Source organism: Podarcis erhardii, assembly GCF_964252035.2.
Source record: "Podarcis erhardii genome assembly, chromosome: 15".
NCBI classification, from domain to species: domain Eukaryota; kingdom Metazoa; phylum Chordata; class Lepidosauria; order Squamata; family Lacertidae; genus Podarcis; species Podarcis erhardii.
In genome coordinates this window covers 3,914,471-3,939,979 of record NC_138505.1, presented here as the reverse complement: position 1 = coordinate 3,939,979, position 25,509 = coordinate 3,914,471, and the positions used below count along the sequence as shown (strand labels likewise).

At 47.5% G+C, this 25,509-nt stretch overlaps 1 protein-coding gene across 1 annotated transcript in view; it reads left to right on the top strand.

Annotated features, from left to right (window-relative positions):
* Window positions 1–25,509, top strand: part of CDC42SE1 (CDC42 small effector 1) — a 49,394-nt gene that overhangs the window by 21,549 nt on the left and 2,336 nt on the right. The window contains exons 2-4 of the mRNA XM_081841514.1: window positions 17,622–17,992; window positions 20,543–20,653; window positions 23,907–24,010. Of these exons, the coding sequence (XP_081697640.1) occupies window positions 17,939–17,992; window positions 20,543–20,653; window positions 23,907–23,978 (237 nt within the window). The 5' untranslated portion in view covers window positions 17,622–17,938 and the 3' untranslated portion in view covers window positions 23,979–24,010. The remainder of the gene's footprint in view (window positions 1–17,621; window positions 17,993–20,542; window positions 20,654–23,906; window positions 24,011–25,509) is intronic.

The window sequence follows — 25,509 nt, the reverse complement described above, 5'->3', positions numbered from 1 at the left end:
AGAAGGGGACGACAAAGGACGAGATGGTGGGACACCATCATGAGTTTGACCAAACTGCGGGAGGCAGTGGAAGACAGGAGTGCCTGGTGTGCTCTGGTCCAGGGGGTCACGAAGAGGCGGACATGACTAAACAACAGCACAACAACAATAAATTTTATTTATATCCCGCCCTCCCCAGCCAGGGCAGCAAACACCAGATATAAAACAATTGATTGAAATACAACTTTAAAAAACAAGATTAAAATACAACATTAAAATGCAGCCTCATTTCAGCAGAAACTCAAAAACTTTTTGGGGGGATGAAAATGTCAAGTCTTCACCAAGGCCAGCTATCCAGACTGGTCCTATGTGGGCCAGAAAAAAGCCAGGGAAGTCCCCAAATAGGAGTTCCATCACAGGATGAGAAACGAAAAAGGAAAGAGGGGGAGGGGATCAAGTGGATTCCAAGCCAAAGGCCAGGCGGAACAATTCTGTCTTACAGGCCCTGCGGAAAGAAATCAGATCCCACAGGGCCCTGGTCTCATGAGGCAGAGCATTCCACCAAGTCGGGGCCAGTACTGAAAAGGCCCTGGCTCTAGTTGAGGCTAATTTGACTTCCTTAGGGCCCGGGACCTCTAGGGTGTTGCTATTTATGGACCTTAAGGGCCTCCATGGGTGTACTATCTGATAGTGGCGTGGCTTTCTCTGAGCATGTGCAAACGGCACGTTTTTGTTTCCTGCTGAGCCCAGGGGTTGGCCCTCCCTAAACATTAGGGAGAGCTTTCCAATGGCAAGAGCTGGAACGGACAACCTCAGAAGGTATTCTACTCTCTTTCCTTGGAGGTTATTAAACAAGAGTTTGGATGGCCATCTTTCAAGGATTCTTTAGCTGTGAGACTCCTGAAGCGCTGGACAAGATCACCCATGAGGCCCAACCTTACAATTCTATGATTCGGTCCACCTGCCTACTGACCTCCCTGCCTCTCTTTCTCCAGGCGTAGCCATAGCCTCTCCCATCATCTGGGACTGGCCCTTGCGAGTCAGAGTCCAGATTTATTGACTGATTTTGTAAAAATAAAAAAAGTACACCGCTTGCTCGCTCAAAACAGCAATCTCAAAGCGGTTTCCCTGGAAAATAAATTCTTAATAAAACAATGGAGTTAGTGGTTAAAAACATTTGAACAATAATTAAAAATCAACGAGCCACAAACAGCTTAAAACGCACGTCAACGTTCTGCACACCTGGGTAGTCTTGCCAGAACAAAAATGTTTTTAGCAGGAGCCAAAGAGAGCTCAGTGAAGTTGGCTGGCTGAAGTCAATGGCATAGCTGTCTTTTCTTGCGAGGAATCCTATTCGGAATAAGGGAATTTCCCTTAAAAAAAAGAGAAACGTTGACAGCTATGCAATGGGAAGGGAGTTTACAAAGATTCAAGACTATCTATCATCTATCTATATCTATCTTTTTATCTATCTATCTATCTATCTATCTATCTATCTATCTATCTATCTATCATCTACAGTGGTGCCCCGCAAGACGAACGCCCCGCAAGACGGAAAACCCGCTAGACGAAAGGGTTTTCCGTTTTGGAGGCGCTTCGCTAAACGAATTTCCCTATGGGCTTGCTTCACAAGACGAAATGTCTTGCGAGTTCCCGCGGGGTTTTTTTTGCTTCCCCCCCCTTTCCTAAGCCGCTAAGCCACTTATCAGCTGTTCCGCTGATAAGCCGCCTCTCAGCTGATCGCTAAAAGCCGCTAGACCGCTAATAGCGCTAATCCGCTAAGCTGTCAATGGGCTTGCTTCGCAAGACAAAAAAACCGCTAGACGAAGAGAATCGCGGAACGGATTCTTTTCGTCTTGCGAGGCACCACTGTATCTATATCTATCTATCTATCTATGTATCTATCTATGTATCTATCTATGTATCTATCATCTATATCATCTATCTATCTATCTATCTATCTATCTATCTATCTATCTATCATCTGTCTGTCTGTCTATCATCTACTTACCAACCTACCTACCAACCTACCTACCTACCTACCATCTATCTAATCTCTATGTCTCATAGATAAGCTTGGAAGTGTTCTCATGGCACCCAATGCCCAAATCCACTTTCCTTTCTCTGAGACGTTTACCGCTATTCCAAAGCAAAACCCAACACGGCAGACAGCACTGATTGGCCAGCGCCCGGGTCGTCACCGACACGATGCTGAGCCCCTGGAGTGGTTTTGCAACCTTAGGAAACTTGTACAGAGTCAGACCCTTGGCCTATCTAATACAGTACTGTCCACACTGATTGGCAGCAGCTGGAGAAGCCACTGGGGAATCGAACCCGGATCCTCCTGCACGCCACTGACCCACGACCCTTCCCCATTCGATTGCTTCCTTTCGCCTCCGTTTCAACATCCCCCTGTTCTTTCTTTGGTGCCAATTTTAACTGCAATCATTGGATTTGATTTTAGGTTTAACGCGCTGGGTGGCTTAAGGTTTTACTGGTCCGTTGGTATTTTAAGGGTTCGTTTGATGACAAGCCGGGTATTTTTGGAGGTGCCTCTGGCTTGACCCAGAAAGGTGGACGGGAAATATTTCAAACAGATAAATATAGCCGCTGCAGCAAGGGGAGTTCCAGCCTTCCAGCTGTCTCTTCTGGTTAGCCCAAAAGAGCTGCAGCTTGGAGGTGCGGGGTTTTAGAATCAGAGAATCACAGAATTGTAGTCTTGGAAAGGGACCGCAAGGGCCAGGAATCAAGGAATCAGATACTTGCAAAACTCTGGACAAATTACTGTCCCTAGAGAGGGGGAGTCAGGGGAGTGGGAAGCTGTGATTTATTTTCTTACATTCTTAATATGTGTTACATTTTATTTTATTTTATAAAATGTATACGGCGCTCAACTGCAGGAACAACAACCCTCAAAGCAGTTTACAAAGATAATAAACAATAGAATTATCAGTAAATTTTAAAAAATGCCTTCAGAACATTAAAAAAAATAAAATCAATAAAATAAAAACTGATCAAAACATACATCCACATTTTTTTCAGGTTTCTTTTTCTTTTATTTCAAGGTTCTAAGTTATAGTTTATCACTCAACAATTTTCTTTATTCTGCCATACTGTCTTCCCGCTCACCCTCCCTCGATATTTATAATTATGATTGCAGACAATTGTGTCTTAAAATTCCACCATATCCAGTTTCATCCTCTTTCATGGGTTTCTTAAAATATTCTGCTATTTTTTCTTAAACTTCAAACCCCACTGTGGATTTCACATATGGGAAATTATTTTTTCAATAGGCTAGAAAAAATCTTCCAGTCCACCTTGAAAGAGTCTGGATTTGTGTCTCCTATACACTTTCTCCATGTCTGGGGAAGCCCGTCTCAATAAAAAACCTTTTTAGCAGGCACCGAAAAGAGTGCAGTGAAGACATCTGCCTGATATCAAGAGGCAAGGAGTTCTGTAGGCGCTGCCCCATTAAAAGATCAATTTCCTTACAAATGTGGAACGGGTGTTATGTGGCACCTGTTGTTGTTGTTGTTGTTGTTGTTGTTGTTGTTGTTGTTGTTGTTGAATGTGGAACGGGTGTTATGTGGCACCTGTTGTTGTTGTTGTTGTTGTTGTTGTTGTTGTTGTTGTTGTTGTTGTTGTCGTCGTCTGTGGGTGACCTTGGACCAGCCTAGCCTGCTCTGCAGCGCTGTTGGGGGAATTAAATGTAGAACGTAATAAATCTTCACACACACACACACACAGTGGCCAATAAATGGCTGTGCTTAAAACAATAAAGGTGAAATATTTGCAGAACTTCACAGACAAAGGTTTTCGGGAAAAGCAGCTCATCGCCCTGGAAAAACGAGGTATCCCTGCCAATTTTCTTCTTATAGACTTGTAATTTCTATTACGGTCATACCTTGGTTCGCGAACGCCTTACCAGTCGAACGTTTTGGCTCCCAGATGCCGCAAACCCGGAAGTCAGTGTTCTGGTTTGCAAACGTTCTTTGGAACCCGAATGTCCGTCACGGCTTGGTTTCCGAACATTTTGGAAGTCGAATGGACTTCCGGAACGGATTCCATCCGACTTCCGAGGAACCATTGTATGTCAGAAGTCTGGAACGCACCGTATTTCCCGCTCCATAAGACGCAGCTGCCCATAAGACGCACCTAGTTTTTAGAGGGGGAATGCAAGGGGGAAAAATTCTTTAAAGGGAGTGCTGAGCAGAGCCTGTAGGCATCCCAGGTTCTGCTCAGCGCTCCCTTTTACAAGCCGCGAGGAGCGTGTGTGCGGCGCTTGCAGGCTTTTCCCCGAGGAGGGAGAAGGGCAGCCCGTATTTTTCGCTCTATAAGACATACTTTTTCCCTCCTAAAAAATAAGGGGAAATGTGTGTGTGTGTTATGGAGTGAATGCAGGCTGCAGCTATCCCAGGAGCTAGATCAGTGTTTCCCAACCGGTGTTCCGCGGCACACTAGTGTGCCGCTGGACGTTGCCTAGTGTGCCGTGGGAGGGAGGCGGGCGAGTCGGGCTAATCCTCCGACGAGCTCCACCTCCAGACCCATTGCTCAAATCCTTTAACCCAGGAGGGCGGGGAGAAAGGGTGGGAAAAAAGAAGGGGAAGAGAAAATATTTTTTTAAAAAAAGGAAAGAGAGGGAAAAAAGCGAGGGATGGAGGAAGGGGAATAAACAGAAGGGGAGGACAATGAAGAGGGGCGGGGCTTGGCAGGCAGCAGATAACTGGGGAGGGGGCGCGGCTGGCGGCGGCTCAAGGCAGGAAGGGAGGAGCTGCCTCGCGGAGAGTCTTGGGCTGCAGAGATTTCCCGTTCAGGAGCGCGGGAGGCCACGCCGTGGATGGGAATCTCCTCCTCCTCCTCCAGGAGAGAGGGTGGTCTGCCCCACCGAGTCGGGCGTGCTCAAGCGTGGGAGCCTATAGTTAGAGCTCAGCTCCTTTTCTTGCCTACCCCGCCCCCCCCCCACGGAGCACATTTTCCTCGCCCCCCCAACCCCCGCATGTAGAATAGAAGCCCTCCAGCCTCCACGGTGCACAAACTCTCCCCTCTGCAACGAAGCGCTTTGTTGCATATCTTTGGTGAGGTTTTTAGGCAGTCTTGGTGCACCTTAAATCAGCGCTAATTGCGCCTGGACGCAGTATTTACTTCCGAGTAGGCCCCCTCCCCCCCCCCCCCCGGTAGCACCTGACGTTGCTATTCGTATCATCAGGTTTGTTTGTTGATAATTTAATTGTTTTAAAAGCATCATGCTAAAGAGCTCTCTCCCACCCCCAGACCCTTGGGCAAAACAGAAACACACACATACACAAACACAGAGATTGAGCCCTGCAGGTTTTATGAAATGAATGGATTCTGAATGCCTGTTTCAGTGGCTTGTCCGCCTTAGGCCGCTGGGCCAGACACCTGTTACACGGTGCAGTCCGTAAGCTGTGAGCGCTGCTACCTGCCGCCGAGACCACGTAACGACAGTCTTGAAAGACCTACATTGGCTCCCAGTACCTTTCCGAGCACAATTCAAAGTGTTGGTGCTGACCTTTAAAGCCCTAAGCGGTTTCGGTCCAGTATACCTGAAGTAGCGTCTCCGCCACCATCGTTCAGCCCAGACACTGAGATCCAGTGCCAAGGGCCTTCTGGCAATTCCCTCACTGTGAAAAGTGAGGTTACAGGGAACCAGGCAGAGGGCCTTCTCAGTAGTGGCGCCCGCCCTGTGGAATGCCCTCCCATCAGACATCAAAGAGATAATCATTACCTTCTATGCTGTTACTATTTTTTTATTTTTTTTTACATAAGTAAAAAGTGACCTTTCCCCATCTGGCATGGTGGTGTGCCTCGAGATTTTTTTCATGAAACAAGTGTGCCTTTGCCCAAAAAAGGTTGGGAAACACTGAGCTAGATGAAGGCTCCCGCTGCTCTGAGGAGGCTTTGCACGGCGAAGCTAGAACAGCGAGAGGGAGCGCTGCGCAGCAATTCCTCTTGCTTGTCTGGCTTCTGGGATAGCTGCGCAGCCTGCATTCGCTCCATAAGACGCACACACATTCCCCTTACTTTTTAGGAGGGAAAAAGTGAGTCTTACGCAGCAAAAAATACGGTATTACAGATGTCTCTGGACCTCTCTCTCTCACCCTGCTTGAATATTTCACACCTGTTTTCTGGGATGATTTTGTTCTGTGCTTGATAATAATATAAAATATGGAGAAACATGTACACCACCTGAGTTCCTTCGGTCTGTCTACAACTTCCTTAACATCCATCTACAACTCCACTAGCATCTCTCAGTATTGTGAACAACACCAAACTTACCCTTGGTTGGTATCTTCATGAACTTACCTAAAAAGATACAGTCAAGAAGACTGAGTTAAAAATTTGAAAAATCCATTGAAACCAGACATTATAAGTTCATCTTAAGTTGGGTAGTTCACAAGTTCCTGTGGCTTTTTCTCAGAAGATTGATAAAGAATGTATAATTCTTTTGGTAATTATTGTTTGTATATTAGTCGCCAACATGTTGCATGAGTCGTACTGCCAATTTATATCCTTACAGCAGCCTTCTGAGGTAGACTATTCTGAGAGACTGACTAGTCCCTGGGGCCGCACCCAGTGCGTGGCAGGATTCGAACTCTGGTCTCCCAGGTTCTGACCGCTCACCACGATGTAAAAACCAATTATACCTTTGTTTTTCCGGCTTTGTCACAGTTAGGGGCGTTCCCACCTTACTGCGCTCTGCTGGGTGGCGTGTACCTGATTGTTTGCCCTGTGTCGTGTCCTCCCCGTGCAATTAATTTGAATTTATGGACTCTTACGCGGCCGGAAGACGTGAAGGTAGTAGCTAGAGGCTTGGGTAGCCTTAAAAGCGGGCTGAGGCAAATTTCTGGAAGAGGAAGAGAGGATACCAGACCCTGGAGAAAATGAGAGGGGAAACAGAGAATGGGGGCTGTTTCTTCTCTGCCCTGTTTATAACCTTCCGAGAAGTAACTAGCTGTCCTCCATCAGGAGCAGGAGACTGGGCACAATGGACCCACGTTGGCTTCCAACCAAATATTAAAATACTGTAATACATTAAACATTAAAAGCTTCCCTAAACAGGGCTGCCTTCAGATGTCTTCTAAAAGTCTGGTAGTTGTTGTTCTCTTTGACATCTGGTGGGAGGGCATTCCACAGAGAGGGCGCCACCACCGAGAAGGCCCTCTGCCTGGTTCCCTGTAACTTGGCTTCTCGCAGGGAGGGAACCGCCAGAAAGCCCTCGGTGCTGGACCTCCGTGTCCGGGTAGAATGATGGGGGTGGAGATGCTCCTTCAGGTATACAGGACTGAGGCCATTTAGGGCTTTCAAGACTGGTGTTATTTGGTCTCGGTAGCCGCCCCCAGTCCCCAGTCTAGCTGCCGCATTCTGGATTAGCTGCAGTTTCCAGGTCACCTTCAAAGGTAGCCCCACGTAGAGTGCGTTGCAGTAGTCCAAGCGGGAGATAACCAGAGCATACACAACTCTGACAAGACAGTCTCCAGGCAGGGAGGGTCTCATCCTGCGTACCAGATGGAGCTGGGAGACAGTTGCCCGCCGCCCTGGACACAGAACTGACCTGCGCCTCCATGGACAGCTGTGAGTCCAGAATGACTCCCAGTCTGCGCACCTGGTCCTTCAGGGGCACAGTTACCCCATTCAGGACCAGGGAGTCCCCCACACCTGCCCACCTCCTGTCCCCCAAAAACAGTACTTCTGTCTTGTCAGGATTCAACCTCAGTCTGTTAGCTGCCATCCATCCTCCAATCGCCTCCAGACACTCACACAGGACCTTCACCGCCTTCACTGGTTCTGATTTGAAAGAGAGGTAGAAACAAAGGGTGTGTGGGCACCTCTGTTCCCAGAGTGGCCAGACAGATGTCTGTGGGGAAGAAAGTGCATGCAGGATTCGAGCACTAGTTTGTTTCCCTGTCTGGTGGTTTCCCTCAACCGCTATTCAGGGTTCCTATGGGGTATGTATGAAACCTCCAGGTGCAGAGGCAGTCTATCTGAATTCTTGAGTTATTAAGGTCGTATTTGAGAGGACAGGAGGCTGAACCAGGCCTTGACCTCATCCAGCTGCAGGTCTCGTCTTACGTCCACACCTCCGTTGAACCGCGGCTTCAGTTTCCTAATCAGATTGAAGCCAGTTTGAGGGAAAGGGGAGTTTCTCAAGGAGCCGCTTGCGGACGCCACGCAGACATGGCTCAAGTTTGGGCACCTTGCAGGATCGCAAAGCGAGCGGAGGAAATCTGTGGAAGCCCACCGAGAGAACGTTGGTGGAGTGTCAGGAAGAGTATCAGGAAGAGTGGAACAGTGGCGTAGTGTGGGTTGTCAGCACCCGGGGCAAGGCAAGTAATTTGCGCCCCCTAACCCCTGGATTTTAGCACTCGAGTGCGAGCGAGCGCCCCCCAGATTTTGCGGCCGCCCCCTGCACCCCCACGCTACGCCACTGGGGCTGGGGGCGAGCGAAGGAGCCAAGGACCCCCCCCCTTAAGCCTCAGCAGGAATTTATTAAATTTATTATTTGCGGAGCCCCTGCGGGCCGAGGCAGCCGAAGCCCCCTCCCCTCGGGCGCCTCCCCGCCCCCTCCTCTCCTTGGGCTGTAGGTGGAGCCCGCGCTCCGAGGCGCTCCAGATCCGGGCTTGGCAAGCGCCTCTCCTCCCCCCGGCCTGGTCCGGGGGCTTCCAGCCGCGCTCCGTCCTCGCCCGACCCCCCCCCCCCCGCGGCTGAGACTTGCGCTGAGAGCCGGAGCCAGCGGCGCCCCCTTCCGCCGGGAGACCCTCGCCCGCCCGCCGGCTTCCTCTCGGAGGATTTTGGGGAGAGCAGGGCGCGGCGAGGCCCCTCGGAGCTCTCCTCCCTCCCAGTCGGCAGAAGCAGCTGCCGCCTGTGGCTGGGCCGAGGGGATGGCGGCAGCGTCGGGGTGCGGAGGCTGCCCGTGCCCGGCCAGGCGTTGGTGGCGGCGTCGGCACTGTTGCAGCGGCTGCTCCTCCTGCGAGCAGTGAGTGGAGCGCCGCCGCCACAGCGGCGGCGGCGGGGGGCGGGCGCGCTAGGGCGCAAGGCTGGCGGTGGCGGCGGGGAGCCCGGCGGAGGAAGGAACTTGTCCCTTCCCTCTGGACTCGCGCCCCCCCAGATGTTGCGCCCGGTGCGGCCGGCACCCCTGGCACCCCCCACGCTACGCCACTGGAGTGGAATAAATTTAATGATTATTTAGTTAGATTTGTTAAACTAACTGAAAACAGCTTGCAGATACTTAATGGGCTTAGGATTTTATTTATGTTAAGTGATGAATTACCGTATTTTTCGCTCTGTAGGACGCACCTTTTTCCCCTCCAAAAATGAAGGGGAAATGTGTGTGCGTCCTATGGGGCGAATGCAGGCTTTCGCTGAAGCCTGGAGAGCAAGAGGGGTCGGTGCGCACTGACCCCTCTCGCTCTCCAGGCTTCAGGAAGCTATCCGCAAGCCTTCGGAGTGCCCGCCGGGCTCCGAAGACTTGTGGATAGCAGTCTGCAGCCCAAAGCCCGGGGAGCGCAGCGCCAACTCCCGCTGCACTCCCCGGGTTTCAGGCAGCTATCCACAAGCCTTCAGAGCGCTCCCCCAGCCCGCAAGCTCCGGGAGTGGCAGCAAGGCTGCGCGCAACCTTCCCGCCGCTCCCGGACCTGTTCTGGGGGCTGGGGTCGGGGGAAGCTTGGGCTTCCCCCACCCCAGCCCTGCGGCTAAAAACGAAGCCAAGACAGCGAGCGGGATCCATCCCACTAGCTGTCTTGGCTTCTGCCAAAGCCACGCGCAGCCTCTCCCGGCTGGAGAGGTTGTGCGTGGCTAAAGAGGAAGCCAAGACAGCCAGCTCTTTGGGGCTGGGGGGGAGGAATATTTTTTCCCCTTTATTCCCCCCCCCCCAAAAAAAACCTAGGTGCGCCCTATGGGCCGGTGTGCCCTATGGAGTGAAAAATACGGTAATATGTTTAATTCCATAAGGTGAATATCAAAGGATGTTCATGTTTTGAGTTAAATTTCATAAAAATTGGGATTTGGAAAACCGTTAAAAGGACATGCAATGAAATTCAAGCAAGGGGAAGCGAGGAAGTCACTTAACAAAGTTAATAACTGTAATTTTCAATAAGGCTATGATTTAGGTTTGTTTGTCTTATGTGTTTGTTTGTTTGTTTGTTTGTTTGTTTGTTTGTTTGTTTATAATATTGTGAAAACTAGTAAAAAAATTGGGGGGAGGAGAGAGAATGTTCTCCCGTCCCAGGAAAAGGAGCAAAGACTCTTTGCTGAGTCACGTTTTTCCTTCCTCCTGACGAGGCTTTTCTCCGCTTGCAAAAACAGCAATTTGCTCCATGACTCTGTCCCGGTGCCTCCGTCATCCTTTGGCAACAAACGAGAACCCTGGTGATCAGCCGCAGCGGCTGCCGGCAAACCCCGCCGGAGGGATGAAGGCCGCGCATTGTTCCTGTCTGGCTGATCCCACAGCAGAGTCTTGGGGGCTGGCTGGGCCTTCCCCGGCGGTTTGCTAAAATGATGCCTTTAACAAAAATCTCTTCTTAATTCCGCTTTGCTAAATCCCCGTCGGAAACTCCTTACCTCTGCCTCAGGAGAGCATTTTGGCGGATCGGGCCAAAAGGGGACTATCTTTTTTTTTATAGTAATTTTTATTCATTTTAACATATAAATTATAGTACGTACCACAAAACTTTGACACTTATACAGTCTTTTTGGACTTCCATCAGCACCTCTGATGACCCACCGTTTTAATCACTTCTTATGCATTTCTTAACTTTATTTTACCTTTAAATTTCTTAACTAATCATCCTTCCCCTTCTCCATTTTTGCAATATTTCGGATAATACTCCTCTCAAAAGTTCTTGCAAACCTACAAACGTCGTATGATCTTCACAAATACTTTTCAAATAGTCCGTAAATTTACTCCAGTCTTCCGTGAATTTCTGGTCCCGCCGGTTTCGAATCCTTCCTGTTAGTTTATCTAGTTCTGCATAGTCCATTAGTTTCATCCTCCGTTCTTTTTTCGTCGGTAATTCTTCTTGCTTCCATTTTTGGGCCAATAACATTCTTGCTGCCGTTGTTGCATATAAAAAGAGCTTACATTCCTTTCTATTTATATCACTTCCTACAAAGCCCAGTAAAAATGCTTCTGGTTTCTTTATAAATGTCTATTTCAACATTTTTTTCAGCTCATCTCCCAGAAGCTTTTCGCCGTTTTACATTCCCACCACATGTGATAAAATGTTCCTTCTTTCTCTTTGCATTTCCAACATTTATTGCTAACTTTATACATTTTAGCTAACTTGACAGGTGTAATATACCATCTATACATCATTTTCACCATATTTTCCTTTAAGGCATTGCATGCAGTAAATTGTAATCCTTCTTTCCATGGTTTTACCCAGTCACTAAAAGGGGCCCATCTTAGTCTGGTATCCTGTTCCCTCTGTGCTCAATTGCCCCCAACCACCTAGAAATCTACATAGACTGCCTCCGGGCCTGGAGGTTCCATCCTGGCTAGTAGCCACTGATAGCCCCCTCCTCCACCATGAATTTGCCTAATTCTCTTTCACAGCCGTCCAAGTTAGTGGCTGTCACCTTCTCCTGTGACAGGGAGTTCCACAGTTTAACTGTGTGATGCACAGGGTGGATTTCACGATTTAAATCACTAGTCAGTAAGACTTGGTTTAAATCATTATTATTTTTTACCGAAAGACTCATTCTTGCTGGTATAATATTTACAACCAGATGAAGGTTTCCTTTTTGGAATAATAAATTTTCAGTGCAGTTTTTACAGTTGTAGCAAAAATTACTGGTTTGGTTATACGATTAGAACTACATACGACAGATAATTATGAAATTATTGTTTTTATTTGGGCAACTTTCCTGCTGTACTTTATTGGAAGGAGGAAAACAATCATTTCCTTAATAACAATTGAAACAATTTATTTGACTAAAACAATAACATTGTAGCATGTGTATCCATGTTTGTTAACTGATGTGGTTAAACAATTAAAAAAAAAACACCTTAGACTGAGTTTTAGCACACATGAAAAACTTAAAATGAATCCTTATTTCCTAATGAATAGCCTTTGGACTATAATGCAACTTAAATAGAAAACTATCTTTGGTAAGATTTTTCCTCCAAAAGCATTTTATTTTAAAAATCCAATGGAAATTTTAAAAATCCGATATATATTTTTTAAATCATTTATTTTTATCCACCTTGGTCAGTGCTAGAAATTCCTTTTGTCTGTCCTTCAGATGTCCAGGAGAATAATATTTTTTTCTATTCTCCGAGCCAGGGACAATTTCATAAACTTCTATCACATTGCTTCTTACACACTTTTTCCCTACACAAAAATCTCCCAAACACCACTTTGTTTCTTCATCAACCCCCAGCAACCAATTTTACTTCTTTCTTTCAATTCTTTAAAACTTTCAGTTTTCTTTGAATTAAAATCATTTCCTCCTAGATGTGCATCTCTACAAATAAACTCCTTTTCCTTCCTCCCCCACTTTTTTTTTCTTTTCCAAATTGGGCGTCCTCTCTGACTTTTGCATCGCGATGCATCAGCGATCAGCCGTACCATCTTTTTGGAACCTCAGGACTGCGATAGAGGAAAACCGGCAGCATTTTTATTTATTTCCGATGCCACTTTGAAATGCGCCCACACGACAGTGACAACAGAGATGATCAGCAATGGTTTCTGGGCTGAATGAGTCAGTTGAAAGAGAGATGAAAACTAAGGACCAAGCAAAGTGCTTCAAAAATGCGGCAAACCTCTGAGTTCTCAGGAAGTGTTCATCAGGCAAAAGGAGAGTTCTGGAGCACTCAAAAGCTTGTCACATTTTTTTAAAAAAACAGCAACTTTTGCTAATAATAATAATAATAATAATAATAATAATAATAATAATAATTTATTATTTATTATTTATACCCCGCCCATCTGGCTGAGTTTCCCCAGCCACTCTGGGCGGCTCCCAATCAAGTGTTAAAAACAGTACAGCATTAAATATTAAAAACTTCCCTGAACAGGGCTGCCTTCAGATGTCTTTTAAAGATAGGAAAGCTGCTTTCCCCCTTCACATCTGGTGGGAGGGCGTTCCACAGGGTGGGTGCCACTACAGAGAAGGCCCTGTGTCTGGTTCCCTGTAACCTCACTTCTCGCAATGAGGGAACCGCCAGAAAGCCCTCAGAGCTGGACTTCAGTGTCTGGGCAGAATGATGGGGGTGGAGACGCTCCTTCAGGTATACAGGACCGAGGCTGTTTAGGCCTTTAAAGGTCAGCACCAAAACTTTGAATTGTGCTCAGAAACGTACTGGGAGCCAATGTAGGTCTTTCAAGACTGGTGTTATGTGGTCCCGGCGGCCGCTCCCAGTCACCAGTCTAGCTGCCGCATTCTGGATTAATTGCAGTTTCCAAGTCACCTTCAAAGGTAGCCCCACATAGAGCGCATGGCAGTAGTCCAAGCGGGAGATAACCAGAGCATGCACCACTCTGGCCAGACAGTCTGCGGGCAGGGAGGGTCCCATCCTGCATACCAGGTGGAGCTGGTAGACAGCTGCCCTAGACACAGAATTGACCTGTGCCTCCATGGACAGCTGTGAGTCCAAAATGACTCCCAGGCTGCGCACCTGGTCCTTCAGGGGCACAGTTACCCTATTCAGGACCAGGGAGTCTTCCACACCTGCCTGCCTCCTGTCCCCCCAAAACAGTACTTCTGTCTTGTCAGGATTCAACCTCAATCCATTAGCCACCATCCATCCTCCAACTGCTAGGGTGAGCGCATGCCCTGATCTGTATTTGAAGGATCTCCTCTATCTGTCCAGTCTTAAGTCTGGTTTAAAAGACCCCTGTGTGTCAGACTAAGGCCTAGGAGACCAGAGTTCGAATCCATCCATCGTTAAGAGGCGACATGATGGAAGTTTATTAAATGATGTACGGCATAGAGAAGGTGCATAAGAATTTTCCTGCCTCTCTCGTGACAACTCAAACTCGTGGACCTCCAGCAAAGCTGAATGTTGGAAGATTCAGGACAGGGAGAAGAAAAGTTAACCTATGGAACTCCCTCCCACAGTAGGCAGTGATGACCACCAACTTGGAAGGCTGTAGAGGAAAATTTAAAAGCCAAAAGTTCTCACACCTTTACACCCACTGACTACATCTCTTTCCTTCCATGTAAACAAAAGGCACCATCAGATTTCAAGGAGCTGGTGAGAGGGTTGCCGTGTAGGGAGGATCCCGAGGGCCGGATATATAGGCACAGAGGGCCGCATTAAATCTCCAGGTCTGAGTCTCCCTCCACCAAGTATAAACAGCTGTGGTCTCTTAGGAATCAGACAGGCTCACATACGCAGAATAATAATAATAAATATAAATATAAATATAAATTTTATTTATACCCCGCCCTCCCCGGCCAGAGCCGGGCTCAGGGCGGCTAACACCAATAAAATCACAGTACAAAATAGGGAGGAAGGGGGGGGACCCAATTTAAAATACAGGTTAAAATGCAATTTAAAATGCAGCCTCGTTTTAAAATTGCTGATAAATCAAAACCAGAAGGGGAGGGAAACATAAGGGTCAGACTGAGTCCAAACCAAAGGCCAGGCAGAACAACTCTGTCTTGCAGGCCCTGTGGAAAGATGTCAAGTCCCGCAGGGCCCTAGCCTCATGCGACAGAGCCTTCCACCACGTCGGAGCCAGTACTGAAAAGGCCCTGGCCCTAGTTGAGACCAGTCTAACCACCTTGCGACTGGAGACCTCCAAGGTGGTGTCATTTGTGGACCCTAAGGTCCTCCGTGGGACATACCAGGAGAGGTGATCCCGTAGGTACGAGGGTCCTAGGCCGCACAGGGCTTTAAAGGTCAAAACCAGCACCTTAAACCTGATCCTGTACTCCACCGGGAGCCAGTGCAGCTGGTATAGCACCGGGTGAATGTGATCCCGTGGCGAGGACCCTGTAAGGAGTCTCGCTGCGGCATTCTGCACCCGCTGGAGTTTCTGGGTCAGCTTCAAGGGCAGCCCTGCGTAGAGCGAGTTACAATAATCCAGCCTGGAGGTGTGTGCATTTAAAGCTCCTTCGGTGCACTTTTAAAACACAGGGGTTCCTGTCCTGCGAAGCAGAGTTTGCTAAGGATGCCGGGAATTGTAACTCTGTGAGGGGTAAACTAACTTTCCCAGGATTCCCGGGGTGGCAGTAGTGTCCTAGATCGGCTCCCAATTTTTAAACACGGCTGTGTTCCGTAGAGGGCCTGGCCCTTCTCATTTTGGTTATGCTTTGGGCACCATTCATTCATACAGAATAAAACTAAAGTTCAACAAAACTTTAAATAGAGTTCAACAATAACAAAGGGGAGAAAAACCACAGTAGTTGCAATATCAAATCATTACAATTAACCAATTTTAACATTTTATAAATACTAAGAAAGAAATTATACCACATCACTTTTAGCTTACTGAGCTTCTCGTACTACACTTTTCTCTCTTTATCTTTTTCTTAACGTATCAAAAAAGGGAAGACCAAGAAAGGAAACATCAAAAGGAAAAAAGAAAGAGAAGGGGGAAGGGGAGGGGAAGGAAGGGGGGGAGAAAAGGAAGAAAAATACAAAGCAAAACAAACACGTTTAACTTCCGATTAGACTCATTGTATTATTATTTCTACAATTTTTTCACACACAGTTCCAAGTTGTTATATTTCTTTCTTTGTTTTCCTCAGATATCAAAAAACATAATATTTGTTGTTTTACAAGGTTCATTCTTTTTCTGCCAGGAGATATTTGTTATTGTAATACTTTCCCAAATATTCTTTAAAGATCTTCCATTCTTTCTGTACTTTCTGTTTTGGATACCCTCTAATTCTCCCTGTCATCATATCCATCTGTAGATATTCTATCATTTCGACCTGCCAGGGCACTATACATTTAAAGCACATTCATAGAATCACTGAATTGTAGACCTGGGAGAGACCCTGAGGATAATCTAGTCCAACCCGCCGCAATATAGGAATAGGCAGCTGTCCCGGCCGGGTTTCGAACCCGGAACCTTGGCATTATCAGCACCACGCTGTTAACCAACTGACCACATGGCTTCCCGCAAATATTCCTGGGAAACGTAGTTTCCGTTAAGGGCTCCGGGAACCGCAGCTCTGTAGTGGGTCAGCTACAGTTCCCAAGATTCTTTGCAGGGAGGAACCATGGTTCCTGAAGCGTTGTAAGAGTGCTCAAAATGTGTGACCTCTGTATTTTTTAAAAAATTGGGCTTTTTATTATTTGCAAGGCTGGGATCCGACGCAGTGCAAGCTCCGCTGAGCTCAGTGGGCTCAATTTTCAGTAAACACACATCAGATTGCGCAGCAGTTGTGTTATGACTTTCCGGCCCGTCGTGTGACGCAGGCGGCCGCAAAAGCTTGAGAAATCCAAGCCCCGGAGCCAGTGACCCTCGCTGAGTCTCTCTCTGTGGCAACGCTTGCAAAATGAGGAAGTGGCGTCTTTTTCGTTTAGAGTTCTTTTTTTAAGAAAAATAAGTCACTCCAGTCTGGTTCTATGGAAACACTCCGTTTCCTGTTATCTGCAGAGAGCAGTCAAGTCGACCAGTAAAAAATGAGGTCTTATCTGCCGGCTCTCATCTTCCTCAAAGGGAAGTTGTGGGGCGATCTGCGTTGCAACGCCCTTCAGTAAGAAGGTGTCCTTTTAAGAAAAGGGAAGTAAAAATCATATTAACAGTCTTCCCCAAAAGAGAATTTCTTCCTCAGGACCAAAACAGGGCAGGAAAGGGTTATTAAGCCTTGTACATGACAAAGGAGGCAGCATAATTAAGAGATTAAAATGTTGAAATATTGAAAGCTTTATGGAAGTTTTTAACCTTCTTTGGACTATCTGGAAAATTATTAAAAGTTCGAACAGGATCCAACATAGCAGCGTATCGACCATGAATTTTTAAAAAGGGGGAAATAAAGGAATAATTAATTGTAATGAAGGGAAAATATAATAGATAAAAGTATGTTGTAGATAGATAGATAATTTACTACGGTTGGAGACCAGCTTATAAAACACACTTGGGGGTACAATCCCAGAAGGAAAGCAAACATTTAATACAGCAGGAAAGGGTGGGATTGGAAACATCAAGGGGAAACCAACATAAAAAAATATTTTAAACTTGTACTAAATTTGAAGTTAAATTGTGAAAAATCTTTGAAATTCAAATTAATTGGCCAAAAAAACCGCACAGCCTCTGCGATCCTAATACTCGTAGCTGATGCTGTTTGCAGTTTCTTCCTATATACATAGAAACGCAATGCTGTCGTCACGCAGCTTCCATTGGAGGATTTGCAGCGCAGGATTTGCAGGAAGTCAGAGCTCAGCCTCCCATTGGCCGATCTGTCGTTCCTCAACAGGACCCTGGATTCACCAAGGGTGGGTGGGGTTTCTGAGCGATTCAAGCGGGGGGGGGCAGCCCTTCATATAAAAATAAGAGCCTTGCTGCAGGATCACACCAGCATTAACCCCAGCTTCCTGTCCGTACAATGGCTGCTATGACACCAGGATGCTGAGCTGATCCAGAACGCCTCTTCTGACGCTTTCATCTTCTTAAGGAATATTTAAAATCTCCTAAATGACTCTCTCTTTCCTCCCTTCCCCAAAGGTAGACTTCAAACAACATCCGAGGAGTCCTATTTGTTTCTGCCTCGCTGTCAGGGCACGGGAACGAACTCCGCAAATCTCCGCCGGCATCTTTTCTCCGGAACAGCGGAATTGCCTCAGCTCGCGGAATGATCTCGGAGGCCGTCGTGTGAATTTTCTGGACCCTGCAGTGGTGGTGGTGGGGAACAACTTTGGGTTGCGACGGTCGCAGAAACCTTCCAGCGTAGAAAAGGATCCGGCACGCGGAAAGGGGTTCGGCTTACCAGTATCTGAGAGGAGATCGACCCCCTAGGCGGAAAGCTGGAATCCTCAACGAATATGAGCGATTTCTGGCACAAGCTGGGTTGCTGCGTCGTAGAGAAATCGCGGCAGGTGAGTCGTCCCGAATCTCTTAGCCCAGGAGCGGAGAACAGCAGCCCAGAGGTCTGAATTCAGTCTTTGGGGTTGGTTTTTCCTGCCCTTGGAATGCTCCAGTGCAGAGAGTTGGCAAGATTTTTTAAAGGCTTGATTATTTTTATTATGTTTTTTAAGGCTTGATTTTTATTATTAGTTTTTAGATACAGTGGTACCTCAGTTTTCGAGCGTCCCGGATGCCGAACGTTTTTCAAACGCCGAAAACCCGTTGCTTCCGTTTTCGAACGCACCTCGGAAGTCAAACGGCTTCCGCTGCCTCTTTTTCCATTTTTCCAATTGAACTTGCAGCCAGCCCTTTGCGCCTCGGTTTTCGAACATTTCGGAAGTCGAACGGTATTCTGGAATGGATTACGTTCGAGAACCGAGGTACCACTGTATGCTGTAAGCCGCCCAGTGTGGCTAGGGAAGCCCGGCCAGATGTGTGGGGTATAAATATTATTATTATTATTATTATTATTATTATTATTATTATTATTATTAGTTCCCCCAAGAGGGGTTGACTGCTAAAGCCACTCTGGGAACTATAGCTCTGGAAGGCGGGGAAACAGTCGCCTGACAAGTCTTCACACCTGTAACAAACTACAGTTCCCAGAATCCTTTGGGGGAAAGCCTTGACCGTTCAGCGTGGTATCAGAGTACATTGAATGTACAGTGCTACAGTGGCTTGAGATAATGACTGTTTTTGTTACCAACACACTGGCAAAGTTTCCTGCAGCCGTTTATTTGGACGGATCCTGTGGTTTCCACCTGTTTCGGTGGTACAAGGTATATCTTGACTGGGTTTGCCCAGCCACTCTGGGCAGCTTCCAGCGAAACGTAAAAAGGCAATAAGACATCAAACATTAAGAACCGACTCTTAAATCACATAGAGATATTTTGGTAATTAATCACTAACAGGTCTAATGATAAATGAACAGAAATCACCCTCATCCGGCAATCTGCTTCCAATAGCTCAGTCGGTAGAGCACGAGACCTTTAATCTTGGGTTCATTGGTTCAAAGCCCCCACTGGGCAAAAGATTCCTGCATTGCAGGGGGTGGACTGGATGACCCCTGGGGTCCCTTTGAACTCTACAATTCCATGAGTCTATCTCAGAGGCAGGGACGCGGGTGGTGCTGTAGGTTAAACCACAGAGCCTAGGACTTGCCAATCAGAAGATCCGCGGTTTGAATCCCCACAACGGGGTGAGCTCCCGTTGCTCGGTCCCAGCTCCTGCCAACCTAGCAGTTCGAAAGCACAAAGTGCAAGTAGATAAGTAGGTACCGCTCCGGCGGGAAGGTAAACGGCGTTTCCGTGCGCTGCCTGGTTCGCCAGAAGCGGCTTAGTCCTGCTGGCCACATGACCTGGAAGCTGTACGCCGGCTCCCTCGGCCAATAAAGCAAGATGAGCGCCGCAACCCCAGAGTCGGTCACGACTGGACCTAATGGTCAGGGGTCCCTTTACCTTTTTAACTCAGAGGCAGCTATACTTGTGAATACCAGTTGCTAGAAACCGCAGGAGGGCAGAGGGCTCAGCTCGTGTTTGGGGTTTTCGAGTAGGGATCTGGTTGGCTACTCAAAGAACCCCTTTGGCCTGATCTGGCAGCCAGGATCTTTTGGTGTTCCTATGGAACCTCCAGCTCCAGATGCAGTCTATCCAGATTTCCAGGTTCATAGAATAGAATAGAATAGAATAGAATAGAATAGAATAGAATAGAATAGAAAGTAAATAGAATAGAATAGAATAGAATAGAATAGAATAGAATAGAATAGAATAGAATAGAATAGAATAGAATAGAAAGTACTTCCAACAAAGTATTAAAATACAGTAGTCTTAAAAGCTTCCCTAAACAGGGCTGCCTTCAGATGTCTTCTAAAAGTCTGTTAGTTGTTCTTCTCTTTGACATCTGGTGGGAGGGCGTTCCACAGGGCGGGTGCCACTACCGAGAAGGCCCTCTGCCTGGTTCTCTGTAACTTGGCTTCTCGCAGGGAGGGAACCGCCAGAAGGCCCTTGGAGCTGGACCTCATTGTCCGGGCTGAATGATGGGGGTGGAGACACTCCTCCAGGTATACTGGACTGAGGCCATTTAGGGCTTTCAAGGTCAGCACCAACACTTTGAATAGTGCTCGGAAACGTACTGTGAGCCAGTGTAGGTCTTTCAAGACTGGTGTTATGTGGTCTCACCAGTCTAGCTACTGCATTCTGGATTAGTTGTAGTTTCCGGGTCACCTTCAAAGGTAGCCCCACTTAGAGCGCATTGCAGTAGTCCAAGCAGGAGATAACCAGAGCATGCACCACTCTGGCAAGACAGTCCAGTTCTTAGGGGCATTTGGTCTCTGTGGGAACAAGGGGGGCTGGACTTGATGGACCCCTTGGCCTGACCCGGCAGCCAGACTCTTCCAAGTGGCGATTCCAATGCGCCAAAGCTTTGCTCGCCTTCTGGCTCAGGCAAAGCCCTGTTTTTCTGTGTTTCCTCGACTCTAGTGGTGATGTTTTCCTCCCGTCATGTTCCTCCCTCTCTCCCCACAGCCGAAGAAGATGCGGCGGAGAATTGACCGCAGCATGATAGGGGAGCCCATGAATTTCGTCCACCTGACGCACATCGGGTCCGGAGACATGGCGAACGAGGGTCTTCCCATGGTAAACCTCTCTTCTCTTCGGTGGTTCTGTTTGGGTTCAGAAGGAGTTGGGCGTTTCTACACAGCAGATACAGTGGTGCCTCGCAAGACGAAATTAATCCGTTCCGTGAGGCTCTTCGTCTAGCGGTTTTTTCGTCTTGCGAAGCAAGCCCATTGACAGCTTAGCGGATTAGCGCTATTAGCGGTTTAGCGGCTTTTAGTGGATCAGCTGATAAGCGGCTTAGGAAAAGGGGGGGGAAGGGGGAAAAACCCGCAGGAACTCGCAAGACATTTCGTCTTGCGAAGCAAGCCCACAGGGAAATTCGTTTTGCGAAGCGCCTCCAAAACGGAAAACCCTTTCGTCTAGCGGGTTTTCTGTCTTGCGAGGCGTTCGTCTTGCGGGGCACCACTGTACAAACTTTCCCATCCACTCAAGCAAATGGCAGGAAGTGGGTTTTTCATTAGGTTCTATGGGGAAGGAAAGGTTTGGCCTCGTCTGCCCTCTAGCGGCTGTTTGAGGGCGGCAGCCGAACCGGCCTCATTTTTAATTTTGGTTTTGTAAAGGTTTTTTTTTAAAAAAATTTCATTTTATAACGTATATAAACCAGAGACAGCAGTTGCAGCCGCAGATGCAAATCTAAAGAGGAGCAACAAAACTGTAAACCAGGCATGTAGAATGAGTTCAGTTGCACATGGGTTAATAAATAAATAAATCCCAAATCCAGACTATCAACATTTGCAGATTATCAGATCTGGTTCCAGGCTTGTGACGTGGACTGGTTTAACTGTAAAGGAATGCGTAATCATTATTAACATGTCTGGAGCTTTTGGTCCTTGTCAATATCTCAAATCATGCATAATTTGCTCCATTCTACTGATATTGCAAAGCGAGCGATACCAAGTGCGAAATTCTGGGCTGTTTTCTTACTAGCCCGTCCGCCAAGATCATATATAAGGCCAGTTCTTTTGACAATATATCTCTCTTGGTATCATCAGAAATATTTGGCGACATTAATTTTGGACAGCAAACCCTCGGTTTTTTAGTATTTTTCTTAAAAATTATTTATACATTTTTCCATTACAAATTTTCACATTCCATTCAATTTACTCATACAATCAGAATCATCGACTTCCCCTTCCATGGTTCTGTATATATACCCATTACGGCTACATTTTTAAATTGCTCCATAAATTCTTTTGTTCTCCTTCTGCCTCATATCTTTATATACTCTAAACTGCTGAAGTTTAACCTGTTAACATGATACTTCAAATATCCTGCAGTTAACATGATTCTTCAAATATCCTGCAAACATTTTCTTCTCTTCTTTAAACACTCCACCTTCCTGATTTCTTTAGTAATATTAGGGTTGCCATATTTCAAGAAATCCGGACACAAAGGTTGTTGAGCTTTTGGGGGGAAATTGCCCAAAGAAAGTTCTTTTTTTGGAAATTGTTCAATTTTTTAAGGAAAGTTGCTGAGCTTTTTTAAGGAAAAAAACCCAGACGTATGGCAACCCTCGTAATATTTACCATTTGTGTCAAAGTAAAATTCCCTTCATAAAGGATAAGCTATGCCAAGCTTATCACAACCCTTCCAACAATGAGGTGAGATGGAAGAGGACGTTTTTGACGTTTGCCAGGGAACAGAGAGCCCTGGTTATTAATCAGGATCGAAAGCTGCAGCAGACAGATTTTGACAGTTTCAGAACTCCAGGGCTGGCAAAATCTGGGCTTGCCACAGCCTGCCCTCCCCTTTTGCAAACATGCCTCTGTGTGTATCTGGGCTTCATCCTTCCTCGACCAGCTGGCGCTGAGAGTCTTGTGTGTGAAAGGGAGATCCGAGCGGCAGCCAGACGCCGTGCCCTCGCTTCTCCAGCTGAGATAGCGCCAGCCAAAAACCCGCCCTGCCTTCGCCACCCCGATCGCTTCACCCCCAGTTCCAGATTTACGTATAAGCTAAACAAGCTATAGCTCAGGGCCCCACTCTCTTGAATATAGAGTGAATATTTTCAGTGATTTATTTTTTGTAACCAACAGAGTGTTGGAAGTCCCTTTTATTTTCGCCTCTTTTTTTCTTTTCATCTATTTTTTGGTTTTCCTTAGGTGCTTTTATTTTTGTCTTTGAGGCCCTTTCTGCATTTCCAAGGTGGTGGTTCTGAGTTGCCCTCCTCTTTGCGTCCCACAATTCATCTCCCCAGTGTCGTCCTGCACTCTGCATCCTCATGGGGCCGGATCCAACCTCCTCCGAGTAGACCCATCTGAACAAATGAAGATGGGCTAACCTAGGCCTTTTCAGAGACTCTACTCGAGAGCCATTGGTTACGACCCCCAGCATCCAGCTTGGATGCGAGGAGTCAACATAGCTGTCAACCGTCCCTTATTTGGCGGGAAAGTCCCTTATCCCAGCGCCGTGTCCCGCTGCTGTCCCTTATTGATGATGTCCCTTAAATTTCCTGGGTTTCAAAGGACGCAGCTCCTCTCCCTCCCTCCCTCCCTGCTGGCCATGAGGAGGGAGGCTCCAACTGTGTTGCTTGGCTGCGTTGCTCACCCAATAAGGAGTCTAGGAACGACTGGGGGGTGGAGCTTGCATGCCTTGTGCCAATCAAATCGGCTGCGTTGCCTGGGGACTTGCCTTTGCTCAGCGCTTCCCAGCGGAGAGGGGACGGTGGTTTCCCTTGCTGCATCCCCTTTGCCGGGTTGCTGCGCTGTGAGAACCACCGCTTGAGGCTTTGTTTGGCTGCTGGCTGGGCTTTGTGCCTTTGGCTCGGAGGGGCTCAGAAGTCGAACATACCTGTGCTCTGAAAATCCCTTATTTTGGCTGCTGATCCCTTATTTTCGAGGCTGCTGGTCCCTTATTTTCAAATCTGTAAGTTGACAGCTGTGGGAATCGAAGGTGCTGTAACAGGACCACTTCTGACACCGTCATCGTAGAATGGGGGACTTGGAAGGTAATCCAAGGATCATCTAGTCCAGTGTTTCCCAACCTTGTGCCTCCAGCTGTTTTTGGACTACAATTCCCATCATCCCTTGCCACTGGTCTTGCTAGTCAGGGATGATGGGAGTTGTAGTTCAAAAACAGCTGGAGGCACAAGGTTGGGAAACACTGATAGTCCAACCCCGTGCAATGCAGAAATCCTGACAGATGGGCCTACTTGGAAAAGGAGGGCCCGCTACCTTCTAAGCTCTGCCATTCCACCTCCAAACAGCTTTTGCCTTCCAAAACTTCTTCCTAATGCTTAGTCCTAACCTCGATCTCTTTCTCTCTCTTCCCTCAGACGGGCGCAATGCATGAAATGAGATCCAAATGCGGCCGAGATCGACAGTGGAGCAGCTCCCACGTTTTGTAGCTCTGTGGTATTTCCCCCGCTTTCTCTTCTGTGTAAGTGCCTTGCTAGATACGAAAATCCCTTCCCTTTTTTTTTAAAAAAAAAAGTTCCCCATCCGATCATTAAGGACTAGCTGCTTGTTCTGCCATAGGGGCAGGAATCCTGGCTCCCTGCCCAAGGTTTGAGCTGTAGTCCCTGTGGGAATGTTCAGGGAGGCAGGAGAGGATATATTGTTTATTAATATCCTTCCTAACTTGCGCTAGCAAGTTCTGTAACAGGCATCCCCAACCTTTGGCCCTCCAGATGTTTTGGACTACAGTTCCCCTCATCCCTGACCACTGGTCCTGTTAGCTAGGGATCATGGGAGTTGTAGGCCAAAACATCTGGAGGGCCAAAGGTTGGGGATGCCTGTGCTATAACTTAGTAGAGTTTTACATTCCCCTTTTAAACGCAGAGCAGATAGCTGGTTGCAGGCTTGTTTAAGCCTCTTACTATTAGGTTCCTGGTAAAGGGACCCCTGACTGTTAGGTCCAGTTGTGACTGACTCTGGGGTTGCGGCGCTCATCTCGCTTAACTGGCCGAGGGAGCCGGGGTACAGCTTCCGGATCATGTGGCCAGCATGACTTCTGGCGAACCAGAGCAGCACACGGAAATGCCGTTTACCTTCCCGACGGAGCGGTACCTATTTATCTACTTGCACTCTGACGTGCTTTCGAACTGCTAGGTGGGCAGGAGCAGGGACAGAGCAACAGGAGCTCAACCCGTTGCGGGGATTTGAACCGCTGACTTTCTGATCAGCAAGCCCTAGGCTCTGTGGTTTAACCCACAGGATCCTAGTAAGTTCCCATATATCCCTCTTAAAAGAATAAACATGCCACAATCTTGTTTAAAGTACAGTCATACCAGTTACAGCTTCAGGTTGTGCGATTTCGGGTTGTGCACCGCGCCAAACCCAGAAGTACTTCCAGGTTTCGGCACTTGTACATGTGCAGAAGCGCTAAATCGCATTTTGCACATGCACAGAAGCGCCAAATCGCAACCCGCACGTGCGCAGACGCGGCGCAGCGCGTTGCGAACGTGCTTCCCGCACGGATCACGTTCACAACCTGAGCGTCCACTGTATATATAAAAGTTTACTCACATCATCAGTTCACAGTTGGATCCCTGAAGGCAGACTTAGTTACAAATACGTAGATATGGATCTACCCAATATAGGGGGGTTAATCCCAGTGACTGCAAACTGGCAGTCGCTGCAGTTCACGCGACGAAAGGAAGATGGAGAAGAAGGGAGGGGGGCTGCGTGCCTTGTGCTTTTGTTACCTGCACAGGTAAAGTCACACCCACCCCTAGTCACATGCAAAAGGAAGGATGCTCCAGCCCAGGAGGAAACAGGAAGTTTTCGACCGGCTAGAACAAACATCCCCTTGCATGTCCACTCTAGGAAAACAAGGAATGTTGTACTTGTCTGCTACTTATGTATCACATCCCACAGTCCTCACTGCCTGGAGAGCAGCTTGCCAGGGAAGTCTTGAGTTAAAATATATGGCTTAGA